Source organism: Lotus japonicus, chromosome 4 (genome assembly GCF_012489685.1).
Source record: "Lotus japonicus ecotype B-129 chromosome 4, LjGifu_v1.2".
Taxonomy (NCBI): Eukaryota; Viridiplantae; Streptophyta; class Magnoliopsida; order Fabales; family Fabaceae; genus Lotus; species Lotus japonicus.
The window spans coordinates 48,794,865-48,820,875 of NC_080044.1; the positions used below are offsets into that span (position 1 = coordinate 48,794,865).

At 43.9% G+C, this 26,011-nt stretch overlaps 2 protein-coding genes and 1 long non-coding RNA gene across 7 annotated transcripts; 1 reads left to right on the top strand and 2 right to left on the bottom strand.

Annotated features, from left to right (window-relative positions):
* The first annotated feature begins 252 nt into the window (after window positions 1-252).
* On the top strand, window positions 253-1,185 carry LOC130712875 (glucan 1,3-beta-glucosidase-like). Its single transcript, XM_057562690.1, has 4 exons — window positions 253-506; window positions 596-765; window positions 851-1,070; window positions 1,180-1,185. The coding sequence occupies exons 1-4, from the start codon at window positions 318-320 to the stop codon at window positions 1,183-1,185; spliced, it is 585 nt and encodes a 194-aa protein (XP_057418673.1). The 5' UTR covers window positions 253-317.
* Window positions 1,186-10,364: 9,179 nt separating this feature from the next.
* On the bottom strand, window positions 10,365-11,612 carry LOC130712876 (uncharacterized). Its single transcript, XM_057562691.1, has one exon. It carries the CDS (start codon window positions 11,610-11,612, stop codon window positions 10,365-10,367), a length of 1,248 nt encoding a protein of 415 aa, XP_057418674.1.
* A 6,934-nt stretch (window positions 11,613-18,546) lies between these two features.
* Window positions 18,547-23,867, bottom strand: LOC130713832 (uncharacterized). Of its 5 annotated transcripts, none has more exons than XR_009011042.1 (8): window positions 23,583-23,867; window positions 22,853-23,456; window positions 22,667-22,723; window positions 21,689-21,790; window positions 21,365-21,594; window positions 20,765-20,844; window positions 20,619-20,660; window positions 18,555-18,848 (listed from the first exon to the last, which is right to left on the bottom strand). It is a non-coding gene; the product is annotated as an uncharacterized LOC130713832 (long non-coding RNA). The 5 variants fall into 5 exon arrangements; XR_009011041.1 differs by having other exon boundaries at window positions 22,853-23,479; XR_009011043.1 differs by having other exon boundaries at window positions 18,547-18,848; window positions 21,689-21,748; window positions 22,853-23,867.
* Window positions 23,868-26,011: the final 2,144 nt, after the last annotated feature.

Consider the following 26,011-nt stretch of genomic DNA (forward strand, 5'->3'; position numbering starts at 1 on the left):
CAGTTAGTGTATAGCCCTTAAATTTCCTAAAGTTACCAAAACAATACAACATTGAAAATTCAGTGTGCTAACAGCATCACATGGAGACCAACACAGTCAAAAAGGATGATGACATGTTTATGTTCTTAATGACATGGTGGATGATCAACTGGTCTGTTTTTACCGGTAAATTGACTTTAGTTATGCTATTGATCAAATGATGTTGCTGAAGATTTAAACCCTCTCGAATCTAATGTTTTGGGACTGGTTGAAATGTAGTAAACTCTCACTAACCATATTATGAGTTTTATCAGTGGTAATTGCTTCCAGATTTTGTAATGTTATGTTTTTATAATGTATATCAGGCCATATCAGAGACTCTAGTGACTGCAGATTATGAAGGATCCAGCTGGGAGGATAATGACCCTTCAGTCTTCAAAATGATAATTTTGAATCACACCATATTAAAAGGCGAATACCAACTTACAAATGGTTATGGCCAAGACAGAGCTCCAACAATCATGCAGGTACAATATCTGCTTTAAAGAGAACAAGCACCAGCAGTTAAATTTATAGCAGATTTTAATTGATTGATAGAGCTATGCTAGACATGCAGGATCACTGGAATACATATATCACTGAAGATGATTTCAGATTCATATCAACAAATGGCTTAAATGCTGTTAGAATTCCAGTTGGGTGGTGGATAGCACAAGACCCAACACCACCAAAGCCATTTGTAGGAGGATCCTTGGAAATACTTGACAATGCATTCACATGGGCACAGTAAGACTAATTATTTTATACCATGAAATAAAATAGACATTAATCTCTCAATCATCATGACTCATCATAATTAATGTGATTGCAGAAAGTATGGATTGAAGGTAATTGTGGACCTGCATGCTGTTCCAGGTTCACAAAATGGAACAAAAAGGATGATGAGACAAGAACATAGGAGGAACAAAAAGGATGATGACATGTTTATGTTCTTTTTTTTCACCGAACAAGAATCAATGTTTACAAGAGTTAAAAGGCAAAAGAGAGGAAAACAAGGAAGAAAAAACATGACAAGAGGGGACGAACAAAAGGTATGTAGGGGGAAAAGACATGTCAAGCTCCATACATACCATCCTCCTCTCCTTCTCAAGTCCCACATTACTTCAAATTTTTTTTCATTGAAAACTTCCTAAAATTCAGGGGTGACTAAGCAGGGGTAAGTCACCCCTGTGCCTACGCCACTGGATTTATCAAAAGCTAGGAAACTGAAACATGATCTTCAAGCTAATGCTGAAGAATTCAGGGAAATGGACATGGTGGAGAGATGTTTGTGTGATTAGTTGGCCTCCTTGGAAGAAAAAAAGAGGGAGCTTGAAGAGAAAATCAATGCAGTGAAATCTGAGATTGCAGATTTTACATCACAGAAAGACATGGTTGCTAAGAGAAAGATAGAACTGTTTAACAAAGGAATTGTGATGAAAGATGAAAGGGATGATTTGGGGAACCAAGTGCCAGGGTTGAAAGCTGAGCAGGAATGGGCAAAGACTAATCTCATCCTTAGTCATGTGTGACTCATATGGATTAATCATAGGAGCCAACATAGCTGCACCTGCAATCCCGAACAACATCAGAAATTACATTATATTCTGCATGTGTCTCTTTTCTTCAGGGGTTCCAGAGTAGAAATATTAGAAGAGGGAGCAAACAGAGGTAGGCATACAAGCTCCGAGTTGATTTTTTTATGAGAACATGAAAGGTATCTAGAAACCATAAAGGTGAACAACCTGCAATTCTCTCGGGAATATATTTGAGAGAAGCCCAAGCATAAATGCATCCACTAGAATGGCACAGTAACCAGAATTTATCACTAACATTGACAGCATTGACTAGATGCAGCATATCCATAGCTGATGAGTTAAGATTTCTATTGGGATGTGAGTCACTCTCCCCATCCAAGCTAATATTGAAGAAGAATGGTCTAAGCTTGGAGAAAAACTCATTGGAAGTGCTGGTTTTGAAGAGTGGATCAAATTAAGTACCTTTGCAATATTCCAGACTCATTTTAACCAAATATGCAATGGTTATCAGAAATTGTGACAACTATATTTTCTAATTCCAAACTGACATGAAATTTTCTGACATGATCAAGCTATCTGTACAGGAAGAAAATTTTCTAATTCCAAACACACTCAAACCCTAGGTTGCATTTACTAAATTGAAGAAAATCATACCTTATGAGGAAGAAGAAAATTGCTTGATCGAGGCGAGGAACAAGGGTGCGCTTTTGAACTCTGAGGATAGGGCAACGAACCGTGCACGAAGGGACCTAACACAAGAGCGGCAACGGCGCAGCAGGGACGGAGGCGGCAGCAAGGACGGTGGAGGCACAAGGTGCAGCAAGCTTTTGAGAGATGGAACCGACGTTAAGATGGCAACAACCGTGCACAAAGGAACACAAAACAAGAGCGGGAAGGACGGCACGGGAAGGACGGCTCCGACGCCGGCTAGGACGTCTCCGGCGGCGGCAAGGACGGTGGAGGCAGAGGTAAAACACGTTTCAGAGAAGAAGAGGTTAGAGTGAAGTCTGGTAAAGAATAGGGTTTACAGTTACTGGGTTTTGTTAGTGGGGTACGAATTCAATATAATATACTTATATATAAAAACCAACATATTCAATAAAAGCTCACTCGAGCCCAGTGGTAAGAAGTCATGCAATTTTTTGATGTGTACCCGGGTTCGAATCCTAAATGAAACATTTTTTTAATTTTCAGGATATATTATTTACAGCGGTTAGTAGACACACGCTGTAAATAGTGGAACCCAATTATTTACAGCGGTTTAGAACATAACCGCTATAAAATCCTATTATCCGCTCCGTGTTTTTGTGTTTACAGCGGCTGGAAAATTAACCGCTGTTAATAAGTAATGATTTTACAACGGTTTATTCTTTAACCGTTATAAAATCCTATAATCCGCTCCGTCTTTTTGTTTTTACAGCGCCTGCTGGGAGAAGCGCTGTAATAGGGGCGCTGTAAAAGCCCTTTTCTGGTGTAGTGGTGCCCTGTCCGTCCTTGGCCAGGGTTCCCGGAACATTAGCCCCCTAGCCCTGGTCCACTGTTCTAGCGGGGCAAGGGTTAACATGTCTTATGCTCGTGGTGTTACGGAGGTTCTCAGAATAGTAACTTAAGGATTAAAGATTTAAGCCTTTATTCATTAAGTGTGGGGGGCCGTTAGGCCGTTACATTTAGTGTTCTTAGAAGGGGGGGGGGGGTTACTCGCATTGCGTTGTAGAGGAGGCGAGCGGCTCCTAGATCTCTGTCAAGATCCCTCCTCGCTGTTAGGAGGGGGGCCAGCTCGGCTTTGATTTCCTCCGCTGCTCCCTTCTTTTCCTCCTCGCGCTCCGAGGCGGATACTTCCAGCCCCCAAATCAGCATGCTAATCTCCGAGCGGCGCCGGTGTAACTCCCACATTTCTTCCGCCAGCTCCAAGAAGGTTAGCAGTCCTGCCTTCAGTTGGGGATCGGGCCTCTCCGCCAGAAGTCGGATGATTAAGGATCTAATCCTATCGGAGGTGGTGGCCTGCGTCTGGTAAGAGTAGTACAGATTGCAGTCTAGAGCCTCAGCCCTGAGTGCCTTCAGGCAAGCTTCCGTGGGGGTATTCTTAGTTTGAGGGGAGTGTGTAGTATGCAAAGGGGGAGCTGCTGTTATTTATATCTGAAACGTTCTTGGAAGGTAATGCCCATTGGTCTTTTCTCAGGAGTTTCTTTAGGGAAACGAAGAGGGTATTAAATGCGGTGGCCGGTGGTCAACGCTCGTCTTCACGTAGTTGTATCTACAGCTCCGGCCGACCAGGGACAATCTCGATCGTGGTAGCCCGGTGTTCGGGCGACCGGGTTTCTTACCGAGTAGGTCGTTCCGGGGGTAACGGTTCCGCAGTTTGAATTTGAATAGTTGAAAAGACGTGGGTTGGCGGTGACGTTAGGAAAGAGGGAAAGCGTGGGGATAGGGAACGGTGTGAGACTCTGGGGCCCGGTGTGTTTAATGCACCTGGCGTTTGAGGGGGTACGTGTCGCTTCCGGGTGAGTCACGTCGCTTCGTGACCTTTCTCCCACGTGCTTTTGGAAGCGTACGTCGTCTCGCCGTCGCTGCCTCCATCCTGACGTGGCAGGGGCTGATTCGTTGATTCCCCTGTGTTTCCCCAAGCGTCATGATTAGGAAAACCAGGGTTAATGAAACGTCAGATCTTCCCCCTAGTTTTCTATAAAAAGGGGGGGGGGAGGATTCATTTGCACTTTCGCGTCCTTGAATCCTCGGAAAACTCTCCCCATTTCTTCTGCCAGTTGCCGGTGTTTCATGGTGGTCATCCTTTTCACGCGGTGGTCGTCTGGAAGCTCTTTCCTCCTTTCCTCGTAAGTCCTTGTCTCTCTTGCTTTTCCTTTTAAGCTTCTTATTATTATTATTTTTTTTTGTTTAAGTATAACGGGTGGCTTGCCCTGGGAGAGTTTCTCCTCCCCTTGTGGCCCTCCTTTGCGGCGGGGGAGAGTCTTTCTGAGGGTCTTCGCCGCCGCACGGTTACGCTATCCTGCCTAGGGCAAAGATGGACCCCGGGTGGGTCCTTCTTTGAGCCGATTCAAACGAGCTAGGCGTTGATACATCGTTCTCCCTTGTGCAGGTGTCGTCATGGTGAGACCCGCTAAGAGGAAGAAGGGCAAGGTTGTGGATGAGGCTCTGAGGGAGGCTTTTGCCTCTAGGCCCCGGGCAGAGGCGCCCAAGAGCAAGAGGATCGATCGGGATAAATTCCCTCATCTGGAGGGAGATGCTGCCGCGTATGATAAATGGTGTCGCACCATCCTTGGTCTCCAGTCGGAGTACGCCAACGAAGACGAGGGTTACATCTGGAGTCAGCGCTTTATGTCGCAAACTCATGTCGGCCCTGGCCACATGGCTTACTCGCCAAGCAAGTTGGAGCGGTTGCCCTATACTCCGTCGTTCGGGGTGTATATGCACATCTACACCATGAAGAAAGTGAAGGTGAGGATGCCGTTCACGAATTTTCAGTGTGATGTCCTTCGTCATATGGCGGTCGCGCCATCGCAGCTTCACCCTGGCGCTTGGGGCTTCGTGCGCGCTTACGAGGTCGCTTGCGTCCTGTTTGGTCAGAATCCGTCAATCCCCCTATTTTTTCATCTGTTCGAAGTGGCCCATACTCAATGTAACACCCCGATTTCGGTGGCGTCACTTTAGTAACCAAAAATAAACTTAATGCGGAAAACGTGAATATTTTTTTTTTCGTCGATAATGTAAACAAGACTGAAATAAATAAAACTCAAATGCGAAAGACAGCAGAACTAATATACAATATAAATTTCAGCCCCCGCTGTAAGTAGCAACCTCGTCACGAGTAACCTCCACTTACGGAAAGAGGAAAAGTGTAACGCCTGTAGGCAATATGTACAGACCAAAGTAAAGGTGAAGTGTCCGCAACACAAGCCTCAAAAATGAGAATAAGTTAGCCCAATCGGCCTGAAACAAGACCTCCTAGCCCAACCAACTCTCTGTGATTCCCGTAAAGAAACCACACAAAAAGCTATAGGTGGGAAACTACCCTGTCCCCAAAGAATCAAATAATGGTCAGAGTTAAGACTATACTCCTACACTAATCCTATCTCGAGGAGCTCACACCAGCACTACAACCTACATGCTAGCATGATCTTCGTCCGAATCTGAATCCAGAACGACCAAGTCTACGTACACTACCCGTCCTCCTCTCGCAACCGCAATGCGCTCCGGTGCAGGCCTCTCGGGCTTAGGGCCCGAACCATGATCATCAATGATAGCAACGGTGGGTGTGCTGGACTCTGAAGAATGCACTCCCACAGGCTCCTCCTCTGAGGGGTCCTCATCATCCGAAGACGACGGTGGTGGTGGCGCTCCTACTCCTGGTCCGCAGTGCACGCCGGGCGGCAAGTTGAAACTGACAGTGCTCCTCCTCAGCACTCCTTCCATCAAGTGTCCTACTATGTCTACCCGATCCTCCATGATCCTCCCCGAGTATGTCGCGCGATGGCTAGCGGGGTCGACCACCCACGCGCCGGGGTCATCCTGATGTATCATCTCATATCTAGTCCCCCCCGAAGGGTGGACCATCGTGAACCAATCCGCTAAAGACATCTGACAATAGGTGTAGTCCGCCAAAGCACACACAGAAGACGCGAGGGTCAACTCCAAAGAATTATACAAGTAATAGCACCGATAGATACCGATAAGAGAATAGCCACTTAGGCTTATAGCTAGGGATAGCATCCTAGGGTTGTATATTCCATAATGAATGTAACGACAGTAATAACAAATGGCATGCATCAAATAGGATTAACAATTATCAATCACACTCAGCAACTAAGTCAGTATGCATGTTGCATGAAATGCAGATGACGGTTAACCCAGTTAACCAATATGCATTCCGGAAAGGATGGACATCAACGGATCAGCCCTAGCACCAGCCACGGTGGGACCATTTCGGCCCGCGTGCCTCTTACACCACACAAAGGTAGCCAGATCAGCATAAAACCCGAAGGCCTGCCATTTCGGTCTGCTACTAAGAGTCGCCTAATAGCGCTCTTACGCGGAAATCCGGGTCTTATGACCATTTTGGAATCCACCGAGGTCCGAAGTCCGTCTCGTGTTAATACCTCATTAATGGTGCATGAATGCGAAATGATTAGCCAAACAACGTCTCCGACCTCACTCGACACGTCGCCACGTGTTCTAGCTAAATTAATGTCTCTAAAAGCTTACCCTAAGGTAAAGTCGATTCTGCGACAAAAGACACTTCTTTACAACAACATAACAACTCATGATGATCTCCAAATCATCCGAATCATCTCCATCCGATGGTCAAAACTGCTCAACGAGCAAAGAGTATCAACATACTCGGAAACTACCCGTTTCCCGGCTTATCTCTCGGATAGCCCAACAACACAACTGCTCCCAGAGCACAAGAGTATCAACATACTCAAAACTTCTTAATATTCTCAACACTTGGATCCGACGACACTTCTCGCTTTCCCAAAACTAAGATTTGACTCCTAAGCTTTCCTTCGAGATTATTATCATTACTTAAAGATTTAGAGGTTGTTTAATGTCTTATGAGTTTTCCTTACAAAATAATTTCCTTTTAGTCTTATCGCAAATCTTATGAGTTTTCAACATCCCATAAACCCAATTAACTCCCCGAGAATGTCTCGATCCACTATAACCATAACAAGGCCCGAATCTCATTCGTCCTATCAAACTTTCCCCAAAATCTCAAAATAAAATCGGCATGACCTGCCCGCTATTCTCACTCCTCAGTACCACAGATATGAGTGAAAGACATAGTTAAATAAACACAGTCAACAAACATGTCATATATCAACACATCCTAGAATAATCACGTAGCACTTAGCATATAAACCATACATCACACATCCTAGATTACCCACTTAGCACGTACCATGTAATTCAATCTCAGAAACAGTCAGTAGATGAATCATCTACATTGTCAGCCGAAGCCTCAGAAAACATTTTTCCAGTCAAACCCAAACAAGTGCATAAACAGTAAATCAATGTCGAAAGCCTCGACACCTAAGCATTAACTAAGGATTCAGTGAGTAGCCCTCACCTGTAGATTCTCCAGGATTGTCCTCGAATGTTCCTTCACAATGAGCTCCTTGATCTTCAGGAAATTCTTCAAAAGAACCTTTAGAGTAAAACCACAGAATTCCATAAAAAACTATCAGAAACTCAGTAATCAATACCCACTAAGGTTACACGAAGTAGTATATACTCCGAGGTACGATAAACTAGCGCGAAAGGACAAGTTTTTGAAACAAGAATTTTCTTCCTCCCCCCCTAGGGTGCTCGGCCACTATTGGTAATTAGGTGGGTCGATTTTTCTTCGATCAAACTTGGTTCCTAGGTTATTATTAGTCGTAACTAAGGGTATTCTAAACTCGGAAAAATTATCGGATCGAAAACTGTCGCAGGGGTATTTTGGTCAATATTTTTAGCTCAGAATTTCAAAACTGAAATTTCGAAAAGCAAATTGGAAGGGGACGTCACCAACGACGTTTATGATAACTAATCCTACTAGCACTAAGCTAAGGCGATAGTTTTCAGCCCAAAGGACGAAGCTTTGCCCCAAAATGAGTATTTTAAGCAGAATTGAAACTCGACGGTAGTTTTTCGAGAATCGGCGCAGTATTATTAGCTAAACATGCTCTTGGGCACGTAGGGAAGATGCTTAGATAGAAAAATGAAGTTATCAGGATAGTTTTGCAAAAACCTCAAAACTATGAGCACAGAAAGACATAGAGAAAAAAGCTATGGAAAAGACGATCAGAGGTAAGGATTAGCGACTATACTTCGATACCTTCAAGCAGCAACTGTTGAATCAACGATCAAGCAAGAAATGAAGAAAATCTTCTCTTCTCCCTCCTCTAGCAAACTTGCGGCCTCTTGGAAGAAAATGGGTAAGTTTTGTGATTTTTTCTCATTTTCATGCTATATATAGAGGATGGAAAAACACGGGAAAATGAAAGTTTCGCGATTCCGATTTTTCCGGCTTCATTCTCCGTGAATTCTAAGATAGGTTTTGGCGACATAATTCCAAAACTCAAAAGAGGTTTCCTTGTATTTTAGGTGACTAATGCAAAGTCGGTGTAAAACTATTTTATCCGATAAGTTACTTTTTGCATTGAATGTCGGAAGAGAAAACTTCCTTCTGAAGAAAGATTGAAATCATCAAGAGAAATGGGTGTACGCGTGTAGAATCTTCATTTGAAGCTCCGAATAGAAAAAGTCTTCATCGTCCGTTGATTTTAGGTTTCTTGAACTATCAGGGTTTTGGTTTCAGCAAACTTCCGAGGATTGGAATCGGACGTTCGTAGATTCTAGGGTTTCGCCTCGAAACGATTGTCGTATAAGGAATAAGAGAAGTTCTAACATTTCTCTGAAGATTTTTGGAATTAATTTCCATCGTGACTTTAAGTGAAAACTAGCTATTTACTAGGGTTTCTGCCCTAGGTTTAAGCGTATATCGATCGTGCTATACCTTTTATCGATTTTGATACAATCCTTAGACTTTTCCTGAACTTTCTCCTTCATAAATTTATTTCATTTAGTAAACTCTTGTTCAGGTTTACCTTCACGATACATCAACCCTAATCGCGAATAAGAATTTTATTCACCTGACATAAGCTTAAAAACTTGGGTCTTACACTCAAGGACATGGCGGGTATGGGATTGTAACTCTGAGGTCGGGAAAAGACCTCCAGATTTTCCACCCTTTCGCCGAATCTTACCGGGATTTCAAAGATCGGTTCTTTCGGGTGGCGCCTACCACTCAACCTCCTTACTGGTGGTTTGAGAGGGCCCCGAGTGGAGCTAGCCGGTTCCAAGAAGGAGGTTCAAGAGATGACTGCTGCTAAGGTGAAATTGCAAGGGGTAGTGCATGATGTGACGTCCAAGGCCAGGCAGTTTGTGGAAAAGCTGGAGCTGTGCGAGAAGGACAATGACTGGTTGCGTGCCCGGGTAGAGAAAGCCGAGCAGGAGCTGAAAGACGAGAAGGCTGCTCGTGAGAGAGAACTCAAGGAGATGGAGATCCTGAAAGCGAGGAATGCTGAGCTCGAGAAGAAGGTTGCTAATCTGGGGGCTGAGAGAAAAAAGTTGAGGTCGAATCTGAAGGAGATACACAAAGCCTCCTTTGACAATGCTTTGGCCCAGCTTGAGGTGGTCCATCCGGGACTGGACGTGGGTCTTCTTCATTATAGAAAGGTTGTACTGGGGGGACAGATTGGTACTCTGGACGATCAGAAGAGGTTTACCCCAACCTTCCCGGACAAGCAAGGCCCTTGAGATTCTGCTTTTAATTATAGTTTGAACTTGTTTAATTATTGTCCTGTGCTTGTATAAACTTGTCGTTTTTAAATATCGTTTCGTGCTTGTAATCGTCTCGTGCCTGTAAAAACTTGTTGTTTTTAATTTTAGCGTTGCGTTGTTATTCCTTTACTCGGTTTACCCGAACGGAGGGACCTTAATTATTCTGTGCCCGGTGGGTCTTGGTGCCCTATGGGTCTTAATGCCCGGAGGGTCTTTAATTATTTCGTGCCCGGCGGGTCTTGGTGCCCTATGGGTCTTAAATCCCTTAGTCGCTTGTTGATACGATCGCGTGTCTTGTCGGTCCAAACAATTCGAATTCAAAATAACAAACTACTTCATTTCTGCGCTTAGAGTTCGCGGTTCTAGCCGTGTACAAACTTGGATAAGATGGGTGTGTACCCTTGATTAAAAAAGACTAAGTTAAAGGAAAACATAAAGACAGATAATGGGTGCAGGGTAGGTAATGCCCTAGCTGTAGTATCTCCTCAGATTGGTTGCATTCCAGGTGCGGGGGATCCCTTTTCCTGCTAGAGTTTCCAGCTTGTATGCTCCTGTGCCGGTTGCTTCTGTCACCCTATAAGAGACTTCCCAGTTGGCTGCTAGTTTTCCGCGCTCGGTCGAACGTGCTCCGATTCTGGCATTCCGGAGGACCAAGTCCCCCGTGGCAAAGGAGCGGAGAACTACTTTCTTGTTGTAGCGAACATCCGCATGTTGCTTTACGATCAGCTCTCTGCAGTTGGCGACCGCTCTTCTTTCAGCCAGGAGATCGAGGTCCTCCTCTATGAGTTGGTCGTTTTGGTCGGGGTCGAATCCAGCCGTTCGAGCGCACGGTTCCCCTATTTCGGCCGGGATCACTGCTTCTGTGCCAAAGGTGAGGCGGTACGGGCTCTTCCCCATAGTCGAGTGCGGAGTAGTGCAGTATGCCCACAGGACGTGGTCGAGTTGCTCGGCCCAGTCGCCTTTGGCCTTCCCCAACCTTTTCCGGCGGCCTCGGAGGATGACCCTGTTGGCTGACTCTGCCTGCCCGTTTGTCTGGGGGTGCTTGACGGAGGTAAACCGCTGCTTGATGTGTAGCCCGTCCAAGAGATCCCTAAACCCTTTAGAGGTAAACTGGGTCCCATTGTCTGTGACTAGGACCCCGGGGACCCCGAATCTACTGATGACGTTCTTGTAGAAGAAGCGTTGTACTCGAGCTGAGGTAATTGTCGCTAGCGGCTCTGCCTCGATCCACTTGGTGTAGTAATGCACTGCCACAACCAAGTGCTTGAGCTGACCGGGGGCTGTGTCGAACGGGCCTAATAAATCCATGCCCCATTGGTGAAAAGGCCAAGGACTGACTAGAGATGAAAGACGTGCAGGGGGAGCGTTGTGCAGGTCAGCGTGCCTCTGGAAGGGGTCACACTGCTTAACATGATCCGCAACATCTTTCTCCAGGGTGGCCCAGTAGTAACCAGCTCGGAGTACTTTTCGGGCAAGGGAACGTCCACCCGGATGGTGGCCACAGCTGCCCTCGTGGATTTCCGCTAAGACATAAGCCGCTCTGTCGTTGGGCAAGCACTTGAGAAGGGGGGTGGAGAATCCCCGCTTGAAGAGGTCGTCGTTAATTATAGTGTACCAGGAGGCGCCCCTTACCAACTTCTTGGCTTCGGCCTTGTCTTCTGGCAACCATCCAGTTCTGAGGTACTTGAGGATTTGGGACCTCCAGTCTTCATCCATACTGACCGGCATCATCACTTGTCCCAATGGACGACTGGGGTCGGCGACATAAGGGAGAGCTAGGGTTCCTTGAATGATCGTTCCATTCAGGCCGGGTTTCCCGGTGCTGGCCAGTTTGGCCAGAGTGTCAGCGCGATCATTCTGGGCTCTGGGGACGTGGCAGAGTTCTACTTTGGTGAAGGTCGAAGCCAATCGCTTCAAATGGGCCAAGTACTGTTCTAGGATGGGATCCTTAGCTTAAGCTTCTCCATTTGGTTGCGAGACGACCAGAAGCGAGTCGCAGCAGACAAGGATCTCCTTTGCTCCCAGGTCTCGGGCTGTGACTAGTCCCGCGATGCAGGCCTCATATTCGGCCTGGTTGTTTGTGGTTGTGAAGTTAAAGCGGAGGGACTGCTCGACCACCATCCCGGTGCTACTTTGCAAGACGATGCCAGCCCCGCCACCTTCCTTGTTACTCGAGCCGTCTACGTTGACCACCCATGTAGTCTCGGCAGGGGGCTCTTCTTCATCTGTGAGCTCGACTAAGAAGTCGGCCAGGACTTGTGCTTTAATGGCTCTCCTGGGTTCGTAGCGGATGTCATGCTCGGAGAGCTCGATGGACCAGCTAACCATTCGATCGGCCAGGTCGGGTTTATGGAGGACCTGTCGGACCGGCTGGTCGGTGCGTACGGCGATGCGATGAACCTGAAAGTACCTCCGCAGCCGCCGAGCTGTGGTCAGCAAGGTTAGTGCTACTTTCTCCAACATCTGATACCGGAGCTCTGCACCCTTCAATGAACGGCTGACAAAATAGACAGGTAGTTGGACTTCCTCCTCTTCTCTGACCAGAACGGAACTTACTGCCTTTTCTCGTACTGCCAAGTATAGGTACAGCGTCTCCTCTGGTCTAGGGCTGGTCAGAATAAGGGGGGACGAGAGGATCTCCTTCAGCTGGGTGAATGTCGTGTTGGCCTCCTCCGACCATTCAAAAGTTGCTCCCTTCTTTAGAAGTGTGTAAAGAGGTAGTGCCCGGAGAGCGGCCTACGGCAAAAAGCGGCCGATCGCGGCCATGCGACCAGCTAGCTGTTGGACTTCTTTGACGGTGCGTGGGCTCTTCATATTCATGATAGCTTGACATTTGTCGGGGTTCAACTCGATTCCACGGTTGGTCAGCATATATCCAAGAAATTTTCCGCTTCGAACGCTAAAAGTACACTTGTCGGGGTTGAGGCGCATATTATGATTCTTTAACTGCTCGAAGACGACTGCAAGATCGGCGGCGTGATCTCCTCCCTTCGGGGTCTTGACAATGATGTCATCTATATAAACCTCTACCGATTTTCCCATCAAGTCCCCGAAGATCCGGGTCATCATCCTTTGGTAGGTTGCCACTGCGTTCTTGAGGCCGAATGGGAGCATAGTGTAGCAGTAAGTACCCCGATCAGTGATGAAAGCAGTTTTCTCCTCGTCATCCCTATGCATAGGGATTTGGTTGTAGCCTGAATAAGCATCCATGAGAGAGAGGTATTCGTACCCGGAGGAATTGTCTACAAGCGCATCAATGCTCGGTAGGGGGAAAGGGTCCTTAGGGCATGCGTTGTTGAGATCGGTGTAGTCGACGCACATGCACCACTTCCCGTTTGCTTTCTTGACCAAGACCACGTTGGAGAGCCAAGTAGTGTACTTGACCTCCCGAATGATCTCTGCCTGAAGTAACTCTGTGGTCTGTTGCTTGATAACTTGTTGTTTCTCGGCGCTCATTTGTCTTTTCTTATGAGCGACTGGTTTAAACTTCCAGTCGACGGACAGCTTGTGGCTGCAGAATGCGGGGTTGATGTCGGGCATATCTGCCGACGACCAAGCAAACAGCTTCCCATTGGATAGCAGTAACTTTTCCATACGCTTGGAGAGATCTCGGGGAAGGCCGCGAGCTATGTTGGTGGTATTTTCCGGAAGGGGACCGACCTGGATAGGGCGGGACTCCCCGTCGGGCTTGAGGCGCTGATCGTCCCTAGACTGGTCCACTCGGGGGTCGAGGTCGGTCAGGAAACTGGTGTGCTGAACATGGAAGTTGTCTTGCTGGTCCTGGGCTTTGGACTTCTTTCTCTTTCTTTCTTCTCTGGCCAGCCTACAGCTGGAGTTGTAGCAGCTCCTTGCCATTTCGAGATTGCCGCGTACTGGCACTGCCCTTCCTGCCCAGGGGTACTTAAGCATCAGATGGTGGGTGGATATGATCGCCCTGAAGATGTTGAAGCTTGGCCTGCCAAGAATGGCGTTGTACGCCGTTGGACATTTCACCACCAGAAAACGAGCTTTTATTGTCCTGCAAATTCTATGATCTCCCAGGGAAAGGCAAGTATCAAAATATCCTAAGGGTAGGACTCTGTTCCCCGTGAACCCGATCAAATCATGGTCGTAGGGGAGCAGGTCTTTCACCTATAGTCCTAAGCTTTTATAAGCGTCATAAAACATAATGTCAGCGGAACTACCTGTATCAATGAGCGTCCTTCGAATCTTACCATTGCCGATCAGGGCCTCAATGACGATGGGGTCGTCTTCCTCGCCGGTGTCCTCGTTGTAGTCGTCTTCCGTGAAGGTGATGGCCACCTTCTGCCTTGGGGGTGGAGGGACCCTGGGCGGGGCCTTCCGGCTGCGGACATGATGACACGGGTACTCCTTTTCCGGCTGTTATTAGTGGGCCCGCCCGCGGCCCATCCTCCGGCTATTGAACCAACGCTAACTAGGTTGCTCCTATGATGTCTTCGAACTTCATCCCGTCCGTGTCGGTCGGGGCTTCTTCTACGTTCGCGGCTTCTTCCACGGCGCTCGGGGCTCCGGCGACGTGGTGGCGTCCTGTCCTGACGATCGGTCGATCGGCGCTTTGCAGGGGTTCGGGCACGGTGCCTAGGAGGGGTTGGGGCACGGTGCCTTGGAGGGGTTGGTGTCCGTCTCAGGGGCGGCGAGCGCGGGCGTGGGAGGTCACCCGATGACAGAGCTACATACCTAGACAACCTGCCTGCTCTGATCAGCTCCTCCACCTTATCCTTGAGGTTCAGGCACTCGTCCGTGTTGTGGCCCGGGCTGTCGTGGAATTCACAAAATCTCTTAGAATCCAGTTTGTCCCCTCTCGTCAGAAGTGGAGGGGGTCGGTCTCTGAGGTCGGTGGAGGCCTTCTCCCTCAAGATATGCGACAGGGAGGAGTTCAGTGGAGTATAGCTATCATACTTCTTCCGCTTCGGCTTCCGTTCGTCCTGACCCTTCCGTCGGGATTCCCGGGTCGAAGGCTGATCTTTATGCTCTTTCATCTTCTACGGTCCTTTGATCGCGAGTGTCTGACTCGCGGCTCGTAGGGTCGCGGCGTCTTCCATGTTTATGAATTTCTCTACCCGGGCTAGAAATTCCTCTAGAGTGTTGGCCGGTTTGCCATCCAGTGAGGTCAGGAAAGGTCCTGGAGCGAGAGCTGCGGTAGCCAGTACCAACCTAGTGTCGGGGAGGAGACCGGTGATGTCACCAACCTCTTTGTTGAACCGATTGAGAAACGCCTTCAGCGACTCCTTCTCTTTCTACTTAACCAAAGCCAAGGTTTGCGCGGTCTTAGGTATACTGCGGACCGAGGAGTACTGGGATAAAAAGCAGGACACGATCCCGTTCCAGTCGTGCTGGGAGTTGCTCGGCAAGTTCTGAAACCAGTTCATGGGTCCCTTTCCGAGGCTCATGGGGAAGCATCGGCAGTACAAGGGGTCGCTGGCCCCGGCATACTGCATCGGACCTACGAAGAAGTTCACGTGTTCCTGCGGGTCGGTGTCTCCCTCGTAGAGTTTCACTTTGGGTCGTGCCCACCCTTGGGGGAAAGGGAAAGCCATAACTTCAGGGGATAATGGGCCTCCAATCGGCGCTGGATAGGCGACAAGTGCGTTGTTGGACCTGGGTCGGTTGTGAGTCCTGTCCCGAGTCGGGGAAGGACTCCTTCGCCTGGAAGGGCTTCGTCGGGGAGAGTGGTGTCTCCGTGGTGTATGGCTAGCCACCCTCTCTGCCGCGGGTGCTCGGCGGTGCTCCTCCTGGTAGTAGGGGATTCGGTTTGGGCCCCCGCTCGTCACCCCCACCTGGGAAAAAGCGGGTTGAGGGCGCGAGCGAGTCTCCTGCTCTTCAAGCTGCCGTAAACGTGCTCGTAGCATGCGAATTTCCTCCTGAGCGTCTCGGATCCTGATGTTGTGGGCCTGTTCCCTTGTTGCCCCGTTGTCCTCTTCCATAGCCCGGATGCGTGCCTCCAAGCGGCAGAGTGCCTCGTGGGCCGCATGCGGGGTAATGGCCGCGGGCTCTGGTGAGTGACGGGGTTGAGGTTGAGGAGTTGGTGGAGGCGGGTGCTGGGGTTGAGGAGGAGGTGTTCTGCGATCCGTTGAATCGTTGATGGTCTCCACATGGCCTTTAGGAGTTGGTATAGGACGGCGCGAAGTCTGACGTGTTTCCACCATAGTTCGCTAGCGGGTGACTTGAGGCGACGGCACGCGGTGTTGGGAAGAGTTTTACCAGATCCCCACAGACGGCGCCAATTGATCAGGGAGTGATCAAGCTACCCGTTGACGAGGGGTAGGAGAGGGGGGATCTGGACGCGCGGCAGGGCTCCTGATCTGGTTAAGTCCCGGGAGGGGCTCCTGCAAGGTACTCCGATGCCAAAGTCAGTAAGGGAAGTGGTGAGATTGGTGAGTATGGAGAGAATACGTTACCTTTCAATAGAAGAGGGGCTCCCCTTATATAGGGGAGGTGGAATTAGGGTTGGAGCCATGCAACGTCATGCATGGCTCGTACGCAGGGCACAGCCCGCCGTTGGATTACCTGCGGTACCTGCAGAGGAACAGTGATCCAACGGTCCGGGGCCCCTACGGATCTGCACCTGCCAACCTACTCCCTAGGGTGGTTGGCCTAGGTCAACCCCTATTCGGTGGGCCCTAGGTCTTGTCCTTAACCTAGGTGGTAGGACCCATAAGCAGGATCTTCTCAGGCTCCCTAAACCGTCCCTTGACAGGGACGTTCTGTGGGGTCCGTGGTCGTCCTGGATGCCCTGTCCGTCCTTGGCCAGGGTTCCCGGAACACTATGTCTTTAAATTTTTATGGCTGGTTTACAGTTGCAGGTTTGATTGTTTCTTGAAGATCCCCTATGCTATGGATTAAGGAATACACTTGGTCTTTTAAGGAAGACGTGAGGGGTGATGGCTGTGCAAGGAAATTTGTGATCTAATTGCTTACCTTATTCTTGCTATGTATTTCATTGGTGGTTTAGTCCCAATGTGCTACTGGGTTTGAATTTTTTCTCTTGGACTGTATATTGTTTTGGTGCTTATGTATTTAAGTATTGGGGGTTAGCTTATGTTTGAGTACTCTTCTTCCTTCCTAGGGTTTTTTCCACTGGGTTTTTCCTAGGAAGGTTTTAATGAGGCTCTCTCACAAGCAATTTTAGACAACTAAATAGTACAAGGGTCTTGGATTGCTTTTCTTTTTATATCTTGTACTGAATCTACATAAGAGGTTGTTCTCATGATCATGATTTTCATTTATCAATTCAATCTTTTTGTTCTCGAAAAAAAAAAACATTTGTAACACCATAGATGGACTAGGAGAACACAAATACAATTTTCAATTTTTTTTTTTATTTTTATATATTAAAAATAGAACGTAACAAATGAAAATCACTTCATTCTTCTTACTTGATGATAAACCAAAGCAGACAAGAAAATTACGTGAGGAAAAAGTTGACAGACGCGAGAAGCCGTTTTACGAGTATACAATCTTAAACTAGTATTTTTTTTAAGTGAAAAAATATATATATATTGATAAATCAAGGTCTGAGAGCATGCCATATAAAAATTAATAATTTTAATTTCTTATTACCTACTTTGTTTTTTTTTTCAAGAGAAAATGAATTATATATTAAATAAGGGAGAGAAAAAGTCTCCAGAACAGAACCGTACATCAACACAAGAAAGAATTCTAAGGAGCAATACAATAGTACAAGAAAAAGACCTACAACCAAGAGAAAACTCAGACTAACAAACCATGCACTTCTAGAAACACCAAGGAAAATAAAAGGGACAACAAAAGAAGAAACAACAAAGTCTCGACGGACAACTGAGCCAGCCAGAGTTAGCTAGCAAGTTCTTTAGACCGGGAAAACAACGCCTAAAACGGCGAGGAACAGTTGCAACCTTCTTTAGCATAGTCGTCAGCTACATAATTTGCTTACTTTGTTTAAGGTCAAACCATCATTATTTTGACTGATATTTTATGGCAGTTTTAAATGGTGAGAGGTTTTAATATATTAATAGTAATTATGAATTTCACATATATAGTTCGAAGTGAATATAATAATCATCAATATAAATAAATTAATTATTAATTATTTTAAAATATTGACTTAAATAATATTTTTTTCAAAAGGAAAAATATATTTATTGATACAAGCACAATCTTAAAAAAATTGTCAGTTACAAAACTCCAACAAGTCACAATCTACAATGACGATTGGACAAATTTTTTAAGTATTATGTGTGGTGATTGACTGCATTTTGATTAAACAATGTGTTCAAGTATGGATGTGTAAGTAAATGTTATGTGTTAAGCAACATGTTTTGTCTGACGTGCGACCATATGCTCCAGCATTTGGAGGAACATTGTGGTACTAGTTGCTGTGTGTTTTCGTGATTGTTGTTCAGAAGATTTGTTGTGAGGATGCGCGTTCCAAGCTGTGCATATATTCTGAGTATTTGGAAGAATTAATCTATTTAGAGTAATAAGCTTAAATATTGTGTGAACCAATTAAAGTAAAAATATTTGGTTATGTTTTGTTATGATTGGAAAAAGATCTTCTCAAGATTCTTTCCAAAATTGTTGCATGGACTTTGTGACGTTCCAAGATTGTTTTTGGGTGGGGTTGGTTGGCGTTTTGTGCGGTTTTGTGAACCTCTGTATATATTTCTCAATAAACTTTAAAAAGGTTCATGTGTATTATAAATAATCTTTTAAACTTTACTCATAATCGATAGTTTATTCGAGTTTACTTTTATTTATGAGTTTCATCTATTACTCTTGGGTACACCATAAATCATTAATTTATATAACAACAACAGAGCCTAGATTTTCCAACGTATTTACAACGACCCCCAAGATGCTTAAGATATGCACAGTGAAAGCTACAACCTTCGTCTCCATTAATGCAGGGACCAACGGGAGGGCCCAATATCGCTTCATCTGCTATTACAAGGCCTGCAACAAGAAGAAAATTCACAATTTTATGTAAGAGATTCATTTTTTTCTATAGCAACATATCTATCACATTAAGTACCTTAGGTACTCCTATGATAAAAAAAATCAAAATGCTTGACAAAAAAATATCTCATTAGAAATAAAATAAAAATTTAATGAAAACTTGTAAACAATAAAGTATTTATCTTACATTTGTAAACACCATAGATTGACTTGGAGAACACAAATACAATTTTTTATTTTTTTATTTTTATATATTAAAAATAGAACGTAACAAATGAATATTACGTGATTCTTCTTACCTGATGATAAAACCAAGGCTATCAATAAAATTACAAGAGGAGAAGGTTGACAGACGCGAGAAGCCATTTTACGAGTATTAACTCTTACAATAGTTTTTCTATGAGATGAATGGCTAACAATGTTGCATTATATACTATTTATTTGAGAAGAAGTCACAAAAAAAAAGTTATAAAAAAGGAAAAAAAAAATAAAGTGAATGCGCTAAAAATTATATAAAAATTAAAAATTTTAATTTCTTATTACCTACTTTGTTTTAGGTCAAACCATCATTAGTTTGACTGATATTTTATGGCAGTCTTGAAATGGTGAGAGGTTTGAATATTTTAATGGTAATTATGAATTTAACATATATAGTTTGAAATTAATATAATAATCATCAATATAAATACATTAATTATTAATTATTTTAAAATATTAACTTAAATAATATTTTTTCAAAAACAAAAATATATTTATTCACACAAGCACAATCTTAAAAAAAATTGAAAATTACAAAACTGCAACAAGTCATAATCTACAATGGCGATTAGACTAAAATGTTGAGTATTATGATTGGTGATGTTCCATCATGAACATTGAGTTGAGGTGTGTTCCATCATGAACATTGAGATGAGGTATAGTACCTAGAGTGTAAGGAACGTGATGTGAGATTCCTAGAGAGAATGAGAGCGTAACCGCTTAAAGAGAGAAAATAACTGAATTTCAAGCTTGTTATTTCTCAAATGAGCTAAGAGTCTCTTACAATTGGTATCCCTCCCCTATTTATAGTTGGGGGAGTTGGGCCTAGCTCCTCTAAATCATCCTAATGGGCCGGTTGGGCCTCACTACAAAAAACACGGGATTTAGCGGCGGTTAGAAATGCTTTTAGCGGCATTTATAACCGCCGCTAAAAACACCCTTAAAAACTTAGCGTCGGCTGGAGAAGCGACGTTAAACTTGGCGACACAATAAATTTAGCGGCGGTTGTAATATAACCGCCGCTAAATTTAACGGCGGTTAAACTAATCATTTAGCGGCGGTTGCAACCGCCCCTACTGCAATTACGTTTCCTTTTGTTTTCTACATTTTGCGGCGGTTACAACCGCCGCTAATGTGAAAATTGGAAAATTTTTAAAACTCGGTTGTTGTTTCAACCACTGCTAATATAGTGCATTTTTCAGAAATGATACTTTAAAATCAATCTTTAGTAACCACATATAAGACTACCAAGTTCCAATCTATTTGTCACACAAAAATCATTTAAAATCAATCAACAATCAAAATTATCATGCTCAACATAAAGATAAAAACTTTCCACAAAAAATCCTAAGGTCATACCAATATTGGCTAAGACTGATATTTTTAATTACTAGTATAAAAATATAGAGAGGCAAAATGGTATCACTATCAAAGTATACCACTAGGGAAGCAAAATGCTATGGCTATAAAGAAGCTAAAGAGCTTGTTTGTCTCTCAAAAGGTCAATACCTTATATCTCTGGAAGCTTGCAGCCAGTCAATCAACAATTTTCTACAGCCAATAGAAATGATAAGAAAGTTAGCAAACAAATGTTGATCATGACATACACCAAAGTATAACTTTTATAGTAGTACTAAAAAAGAAACAAGTCAAACCTAATCGAAGTCATCACCACCTAAGTATGTATCACCGGAAGTAGACAACACTTCAAACACTCCATCACCAACCTAAATCACTGCAATGAAGGTAGATATACAAATCAGTCCATAGATGCCTAATAAAACTTGAAACTTGAGCACAACTTATTTTCTTAGAACATGAGCACTTGACATGGTGTAGCTGGCAGAGACTTAGCACTAGCATAATATATGTCAGCACAACGCACATTCATTTAGGCTTTTTATTAATGAATTTAAAGCACTATTTTATTTGCTTCAAACAGAAGAAAGTTAAAGCATATTTTAGCCCCCTAACACCAAGGAAATAGAGGAAGCACACAAGTGAAGAGATAGATAGTACCGATAGTGTGAAATCATAAAGGTTCAAACTGGTATCCTTCTTGTTTTACCAGTTTGCTAAGTTTATAGACTCTATAATATCACCATTTGGCTGTTCAATGCTTCATTTATCTCATGTGTGATATAGCCATGTTTCTTTTTGAACTATCAAAATATATCCTCATATGTTCTGAATTTTTTTTCCAAAGATACATAAATATGAACAAAATAATAGAGAAATTGCAGCAGAAAACACACCAAAATCCAAAATGACAACCACCCAATGGTTATATCAGTTGCGATAGGATGTCAATGACACAGCCTTGAAGAAAACTGCAAATGTAGAAAGCAAGCTTCAATCAAAAGAAATATTGAAAATACAAAATGACACAAGAAAAGGGGCACAAGCTCAAAGAAGATATATTCCCCATATCCAAATGGTCTAGTTTGGTCAAACTTAATCATCAAATGAGCTTTTATAGGATGACCTATAAGATGAACATACAAATGCCACTCATCAGCAGAATTTTTAAATTCATAATTAAGAAAAAGAGAATAGCAACTTTAAACATTGATGCTTACCAGAATAACCAACGTCTTTAGAAACCCACCGATCCTCTCTCTAATGCACAAAAGCTCAACCTAGATTTGCAAGTTGCAACATTCTAACATTCAATGCTCCTACTACGATAGAAAAAAAAATCATTCAACTATAAAGTACAACCTGGAACTCCTACTAAGTTGTTATCTAATAAAGAATAATGAGATAATCAGACTCAGGGAGTATATTAAAGAACAAGATCTAATTAAGTCAATTGACAAAGACCAAATCTGATACAAGGTAAAACAAAATTCATATAGAGTATGATGGCTCATTACATAGTCAAATTATTATTTAGAGGTGTTTCAAGCTGAACTGTCTCAATTCAAGTGGAAAATCAGATGTGGGATATATAAGGAATCTGCTTTGGTTTAAAGTAATTAGTTACTATAATAGTGAACATCATGTTCCATTTTCTTAACTTATCAGTTTCCATCTCTATGTAAATTATAGAAACTCACCCAAGTAACCATTCTCAAAAGCATGCAAGTAAAATTAGCAGGACCATGAATAGTTTTATATAGTGCTTCTATTATCTCCAAAATTAGATAAGTAGAAGTAGATTTAAACAAGTGATGCACACATGAATGAATCATCATAAGAGAGCTCGTAGTTATTTTAAGTTCAAACAGAAACTAGTTTCATCATATTCCCAGAATATTCAGAATTAATTATCCATAAAATTCAATAGAAAAGTAATTTAAACCAATCATTTCATGATTATCAAAACGAATAAGTAAAGGGGGAAAATGATAAACCTTCGTTGCTAAGTTCTTCATTGAAAGCACCGAAACACCCCAAGAGTATCAACCATCTCAATAATAATCAATCAACTTTAAATAATAGTTTTATTTCTTCAATATTAACTTCACAGGACTCTCAATCGTAGTATGCTAAAGGAGATGGAGCAGAATAGGAAAAACACTATACTAATGTGAGACTTGAATAACATTACTTACCAAATGTTGCTTGGAATTTGGCATTTTCTCATCTCCCCTGAACTTCTTTGCACGAGCCTATATACACTCAGCAACAAAGATCAAAACAACAAAATCAATTTCCACAAACCAATCCCTTGTGCCTTTGTGTGTGAATCATAGTTCAAGTCAGATTATACACAAAAGAGGATAAAATTGCAAACTAACCAGGAGTCAGAAGTTTCTGAGAGAAGATCTTTTTCTTGGCAAGTCTCCTCTTCCAATCAATGAGCTGAAGGAAAATCCCAACACAGCCACCAGGCTTTTGCACCTTCTTCTCCGTGATAGCCAAATTCTACACCGCAGAGTCACTCATTTCTGCAACACACCCCACCCCCACAACAAAGACACCACTCCCAAAAACCATAAGTAAAAACCAGCTTCCTCAACAATTGATTTCTATCCACATTGCTAAAAGCAAAAGACCACAACCCACAAAGAAAAATCCAATTTTTCAGTTCTTGAAGTGTCTCTCTCACTACATAGAAACTTTACATTCCCTCACACCAACTGGGAAAATAAAAAACAAGAAGAAAAAAACATATTTTTCTTCCACAATTGGTACCCAATTTCACACCACATCACCCTAAAAACTCATTCTTTAAGGAAACCAATGTACAATAATGTCATCCACAAAAGACATGGGAACAACCCTGCAAAGCACCTGTGCTACCCATGACAACACTGAGGTAGAAAGCAACCCTTGATGCTTCTTTCACTTTCACTATGTGTCTCACGCTTTTCCAATTCAATTTTCCACATCTCAAGCTCGCTAGATTCCAATTGCAATTTAAGCTTTTCATGAATTGGAATCAAGAAATAGGGAGAATAAAACAAACCCTAAATACCTTGAGGGAGAGAATAATGAATTGTGAAAGAAATATAAATAAACACATACCTGAGAACTACACGGAAAGCTCAGGGGAGACGTGTTTGAGGGTGCGACAGGCACAGGTGTGACGAGAGCTTGAGCGGCGAGCACATGTGTGAGGAGGGCTTGAGCGGCGAGCACAGATCCAACGAGAGCTTGAGCAACAACGAGTAGGTTATGTTTGAGAGATTGAGAGGAAAATTGAGGCCAGTGAAGCTGTGCAAATTGATTTGGGTGATGGGGTGCAAATTCGGGGAAGAGAAGTTGAGGGAAATGGGAAGAGATTTTCGAAAATGAGAAGTAAATTGGAGAGCGGTGAATAAACCGCGTTGTGCGTTCTGTGAAACATTTTATAAATAAACTTTAGCGGCGGTTATAACCGCTGCCACGAAGAAAACAACCGCCGCTAAGTTACAATCTACAATTTTAGTTAATAACATTAGCGGCGGCTGCCTCAACCGCCGCAAATAAACCGCCGCTAAATCCCGAATTTCTGGTAGTGCCTCCAGGACGTAGGCCCAAGTCCCTGGTGCGCTCCTCGCCTTAGGCCAGCACTTCTGGGCGAGGGACCCTAGGGTCTCGCCCAGTCCACAAGTCCACAAGACACTGAGCTCGAAGGATGAGAGCTAAGTGTGTCTTTATACAAAAGAGACAAGGCGATGGGCGTAAGAAACTGACTAATGCCAAACATAAGGCACGGAAATAAAGAGCAATTGCCAACATGGTTTGGTAATTTAAAGCCTAAAAATTTCAAATTTTAAGCAAGCTTGTGGCGATGATGCTTGATTTGCTCGCCCCGTCGTGGCCATGCACGTGTCCTGCACCTTGAGACCTTGATGCGCTCAGGGCCTACGACACGTGGCAGCCTAGGTCTGCAAAATCTCAACTGCTCCCTTGAAACGTCCCCTCGAATCCTCAAAAGCCTGCCAGTTTTGGATACTGGGCCAATTACCTTTAACCGCTCGCAATTTCCACTTACTGAGTCATTTCCACTTCCCGAAATCTCGCAACCGCAATCATTTCCCCCGTTGTTATGGGGCACAATCTTCCACTTCCTCCACATTTTTCCAACAACTGCCCTTAACCATTACCTTTTGCTTATAAAGACGTTGTTCCCCTTACCCCTTAATCTTTTCACGACGCGCGCATCTCCCTCTGCAAACCACTGTCTTCACTTTTATAGCTTCCCACGCGCTGCCCTTCCTTCCGGCGGACCTCCACAACGTAAAAGTAACCCTTACTCCTTATACCCATTTCGTGATGACACCGAAGCGCCGTACCAGAAACTCCAATCGTGACGTCACCGTTTCCACCCCTTTACAGTGCGTTCCTCCTGCTGATCTGCCTCCCCCAGTGTAAGACCCAAGTTTTTAAGCTTATGCCAAGTGAATAAAATTCTTATTCGCGATTAGGGTGATGTATCGTGAAGGGAAAACCTGAACAAGGGTTTACTAAATGAAATAAATTTATGAAGGAGAAAGTTCAGGAAAAGTCTAAGGATTACATCAAAATCGATAAAAGGTATAGCATGATCGTTATACGCTTAAACCTAGGGCGAAAACCCTAGTAAATAGCTAGTTTACACTTAAAGTCGCGATGGAAGCTAATTCCAAAAATCTTCAGAGAAATGTTAGAACTTCTCTTAATCCATACATAACAAGCGTTTCAAGGCGAAACCCTAGAATCTACGAACGTCCGATTCCAATCCTCGGAAGTTTGCCGAAACTAAAACCCTGATAGTTCAAAACCCTAAAATCAACCGACAATGAAGACTTTTTCTATTCGGAGCTTCAAATGAAGATTCCACACGCGTACACCCATTTCTTTCGATGATTTCAATCTTTCTTCAGAAGGAAGTTTTCTATTCCGACATTCGATGCAAAAAGTAACTTATCGGGTAAAATAGTTTTACACCGACTTTGCATTAGTCACTTAAAATATGTAAGACATGGATTTGCAGAACAAGTTAATTTCCGACTCACGCGTAGGATCAGTGTAAGCGTGACAGGAGTTTGCTATTTGAGAAAGATTAATGAAGAAGAAAGTTCAGGAATTGCTTGAGGAATGTTGCGTAGTCGCTGTAGGAATTAGTGCCAGTCGTCTGCACACCTGCCTTAGGGCGAGCGTGTCCAGAATAGGCTAATTTCGCTTTTAGAGCAACGTATTAAGTGAGATTTCAAATCCTTGGAAAATTTAAAGATTCTCTTTATTTTTCCTTCGACCAGCGTTTCAATTAGGAACTCTGGACTGTACGCACGATAGTATTCACTTTTCGGAAGACCGACGACGCTAATTTCTTTGCTTCGAAACCCTAGATTCAAGCACTGGATGAATACTTTTTCTATTCGGGACTTCTAACGAAGTTTCCGTCCGTGATGCCAGATTTGTTTCGACATTTCCAATCTTTCTTCAGAAGGAAGTTTTGTCGTCTGACCATCACAGCAAAAAGTAGTTTT

Coding starts and splice junctions, on each gene's coding strand:
- LOC130712875 (XM_057562690.1), top strand. CDS start 318: ATGTTATGTTTTTATAATGTATATCAGGCCATATCAGAGACTCTAGTG. Junction 507..595: donor GAGCTCCAACAATCATGCAG/GTACAATATCTG, acceptor CTAGACATGCAG/GATCACTGGAATACATATAT. Junction 766..850: donor AATGCATTCACATGGGCACA/GTAAGACTAATT, acceptor ATGTGATTGCAG/AAAGTATGGATTGAAGGTAA.
- LOC130712876 (XM_057562691.1), bottom strand. CDS start 11,612: ATGGATGAAGACTGGAGGTCCCAAATCCTCAAGTACCTCAGAACTGGA.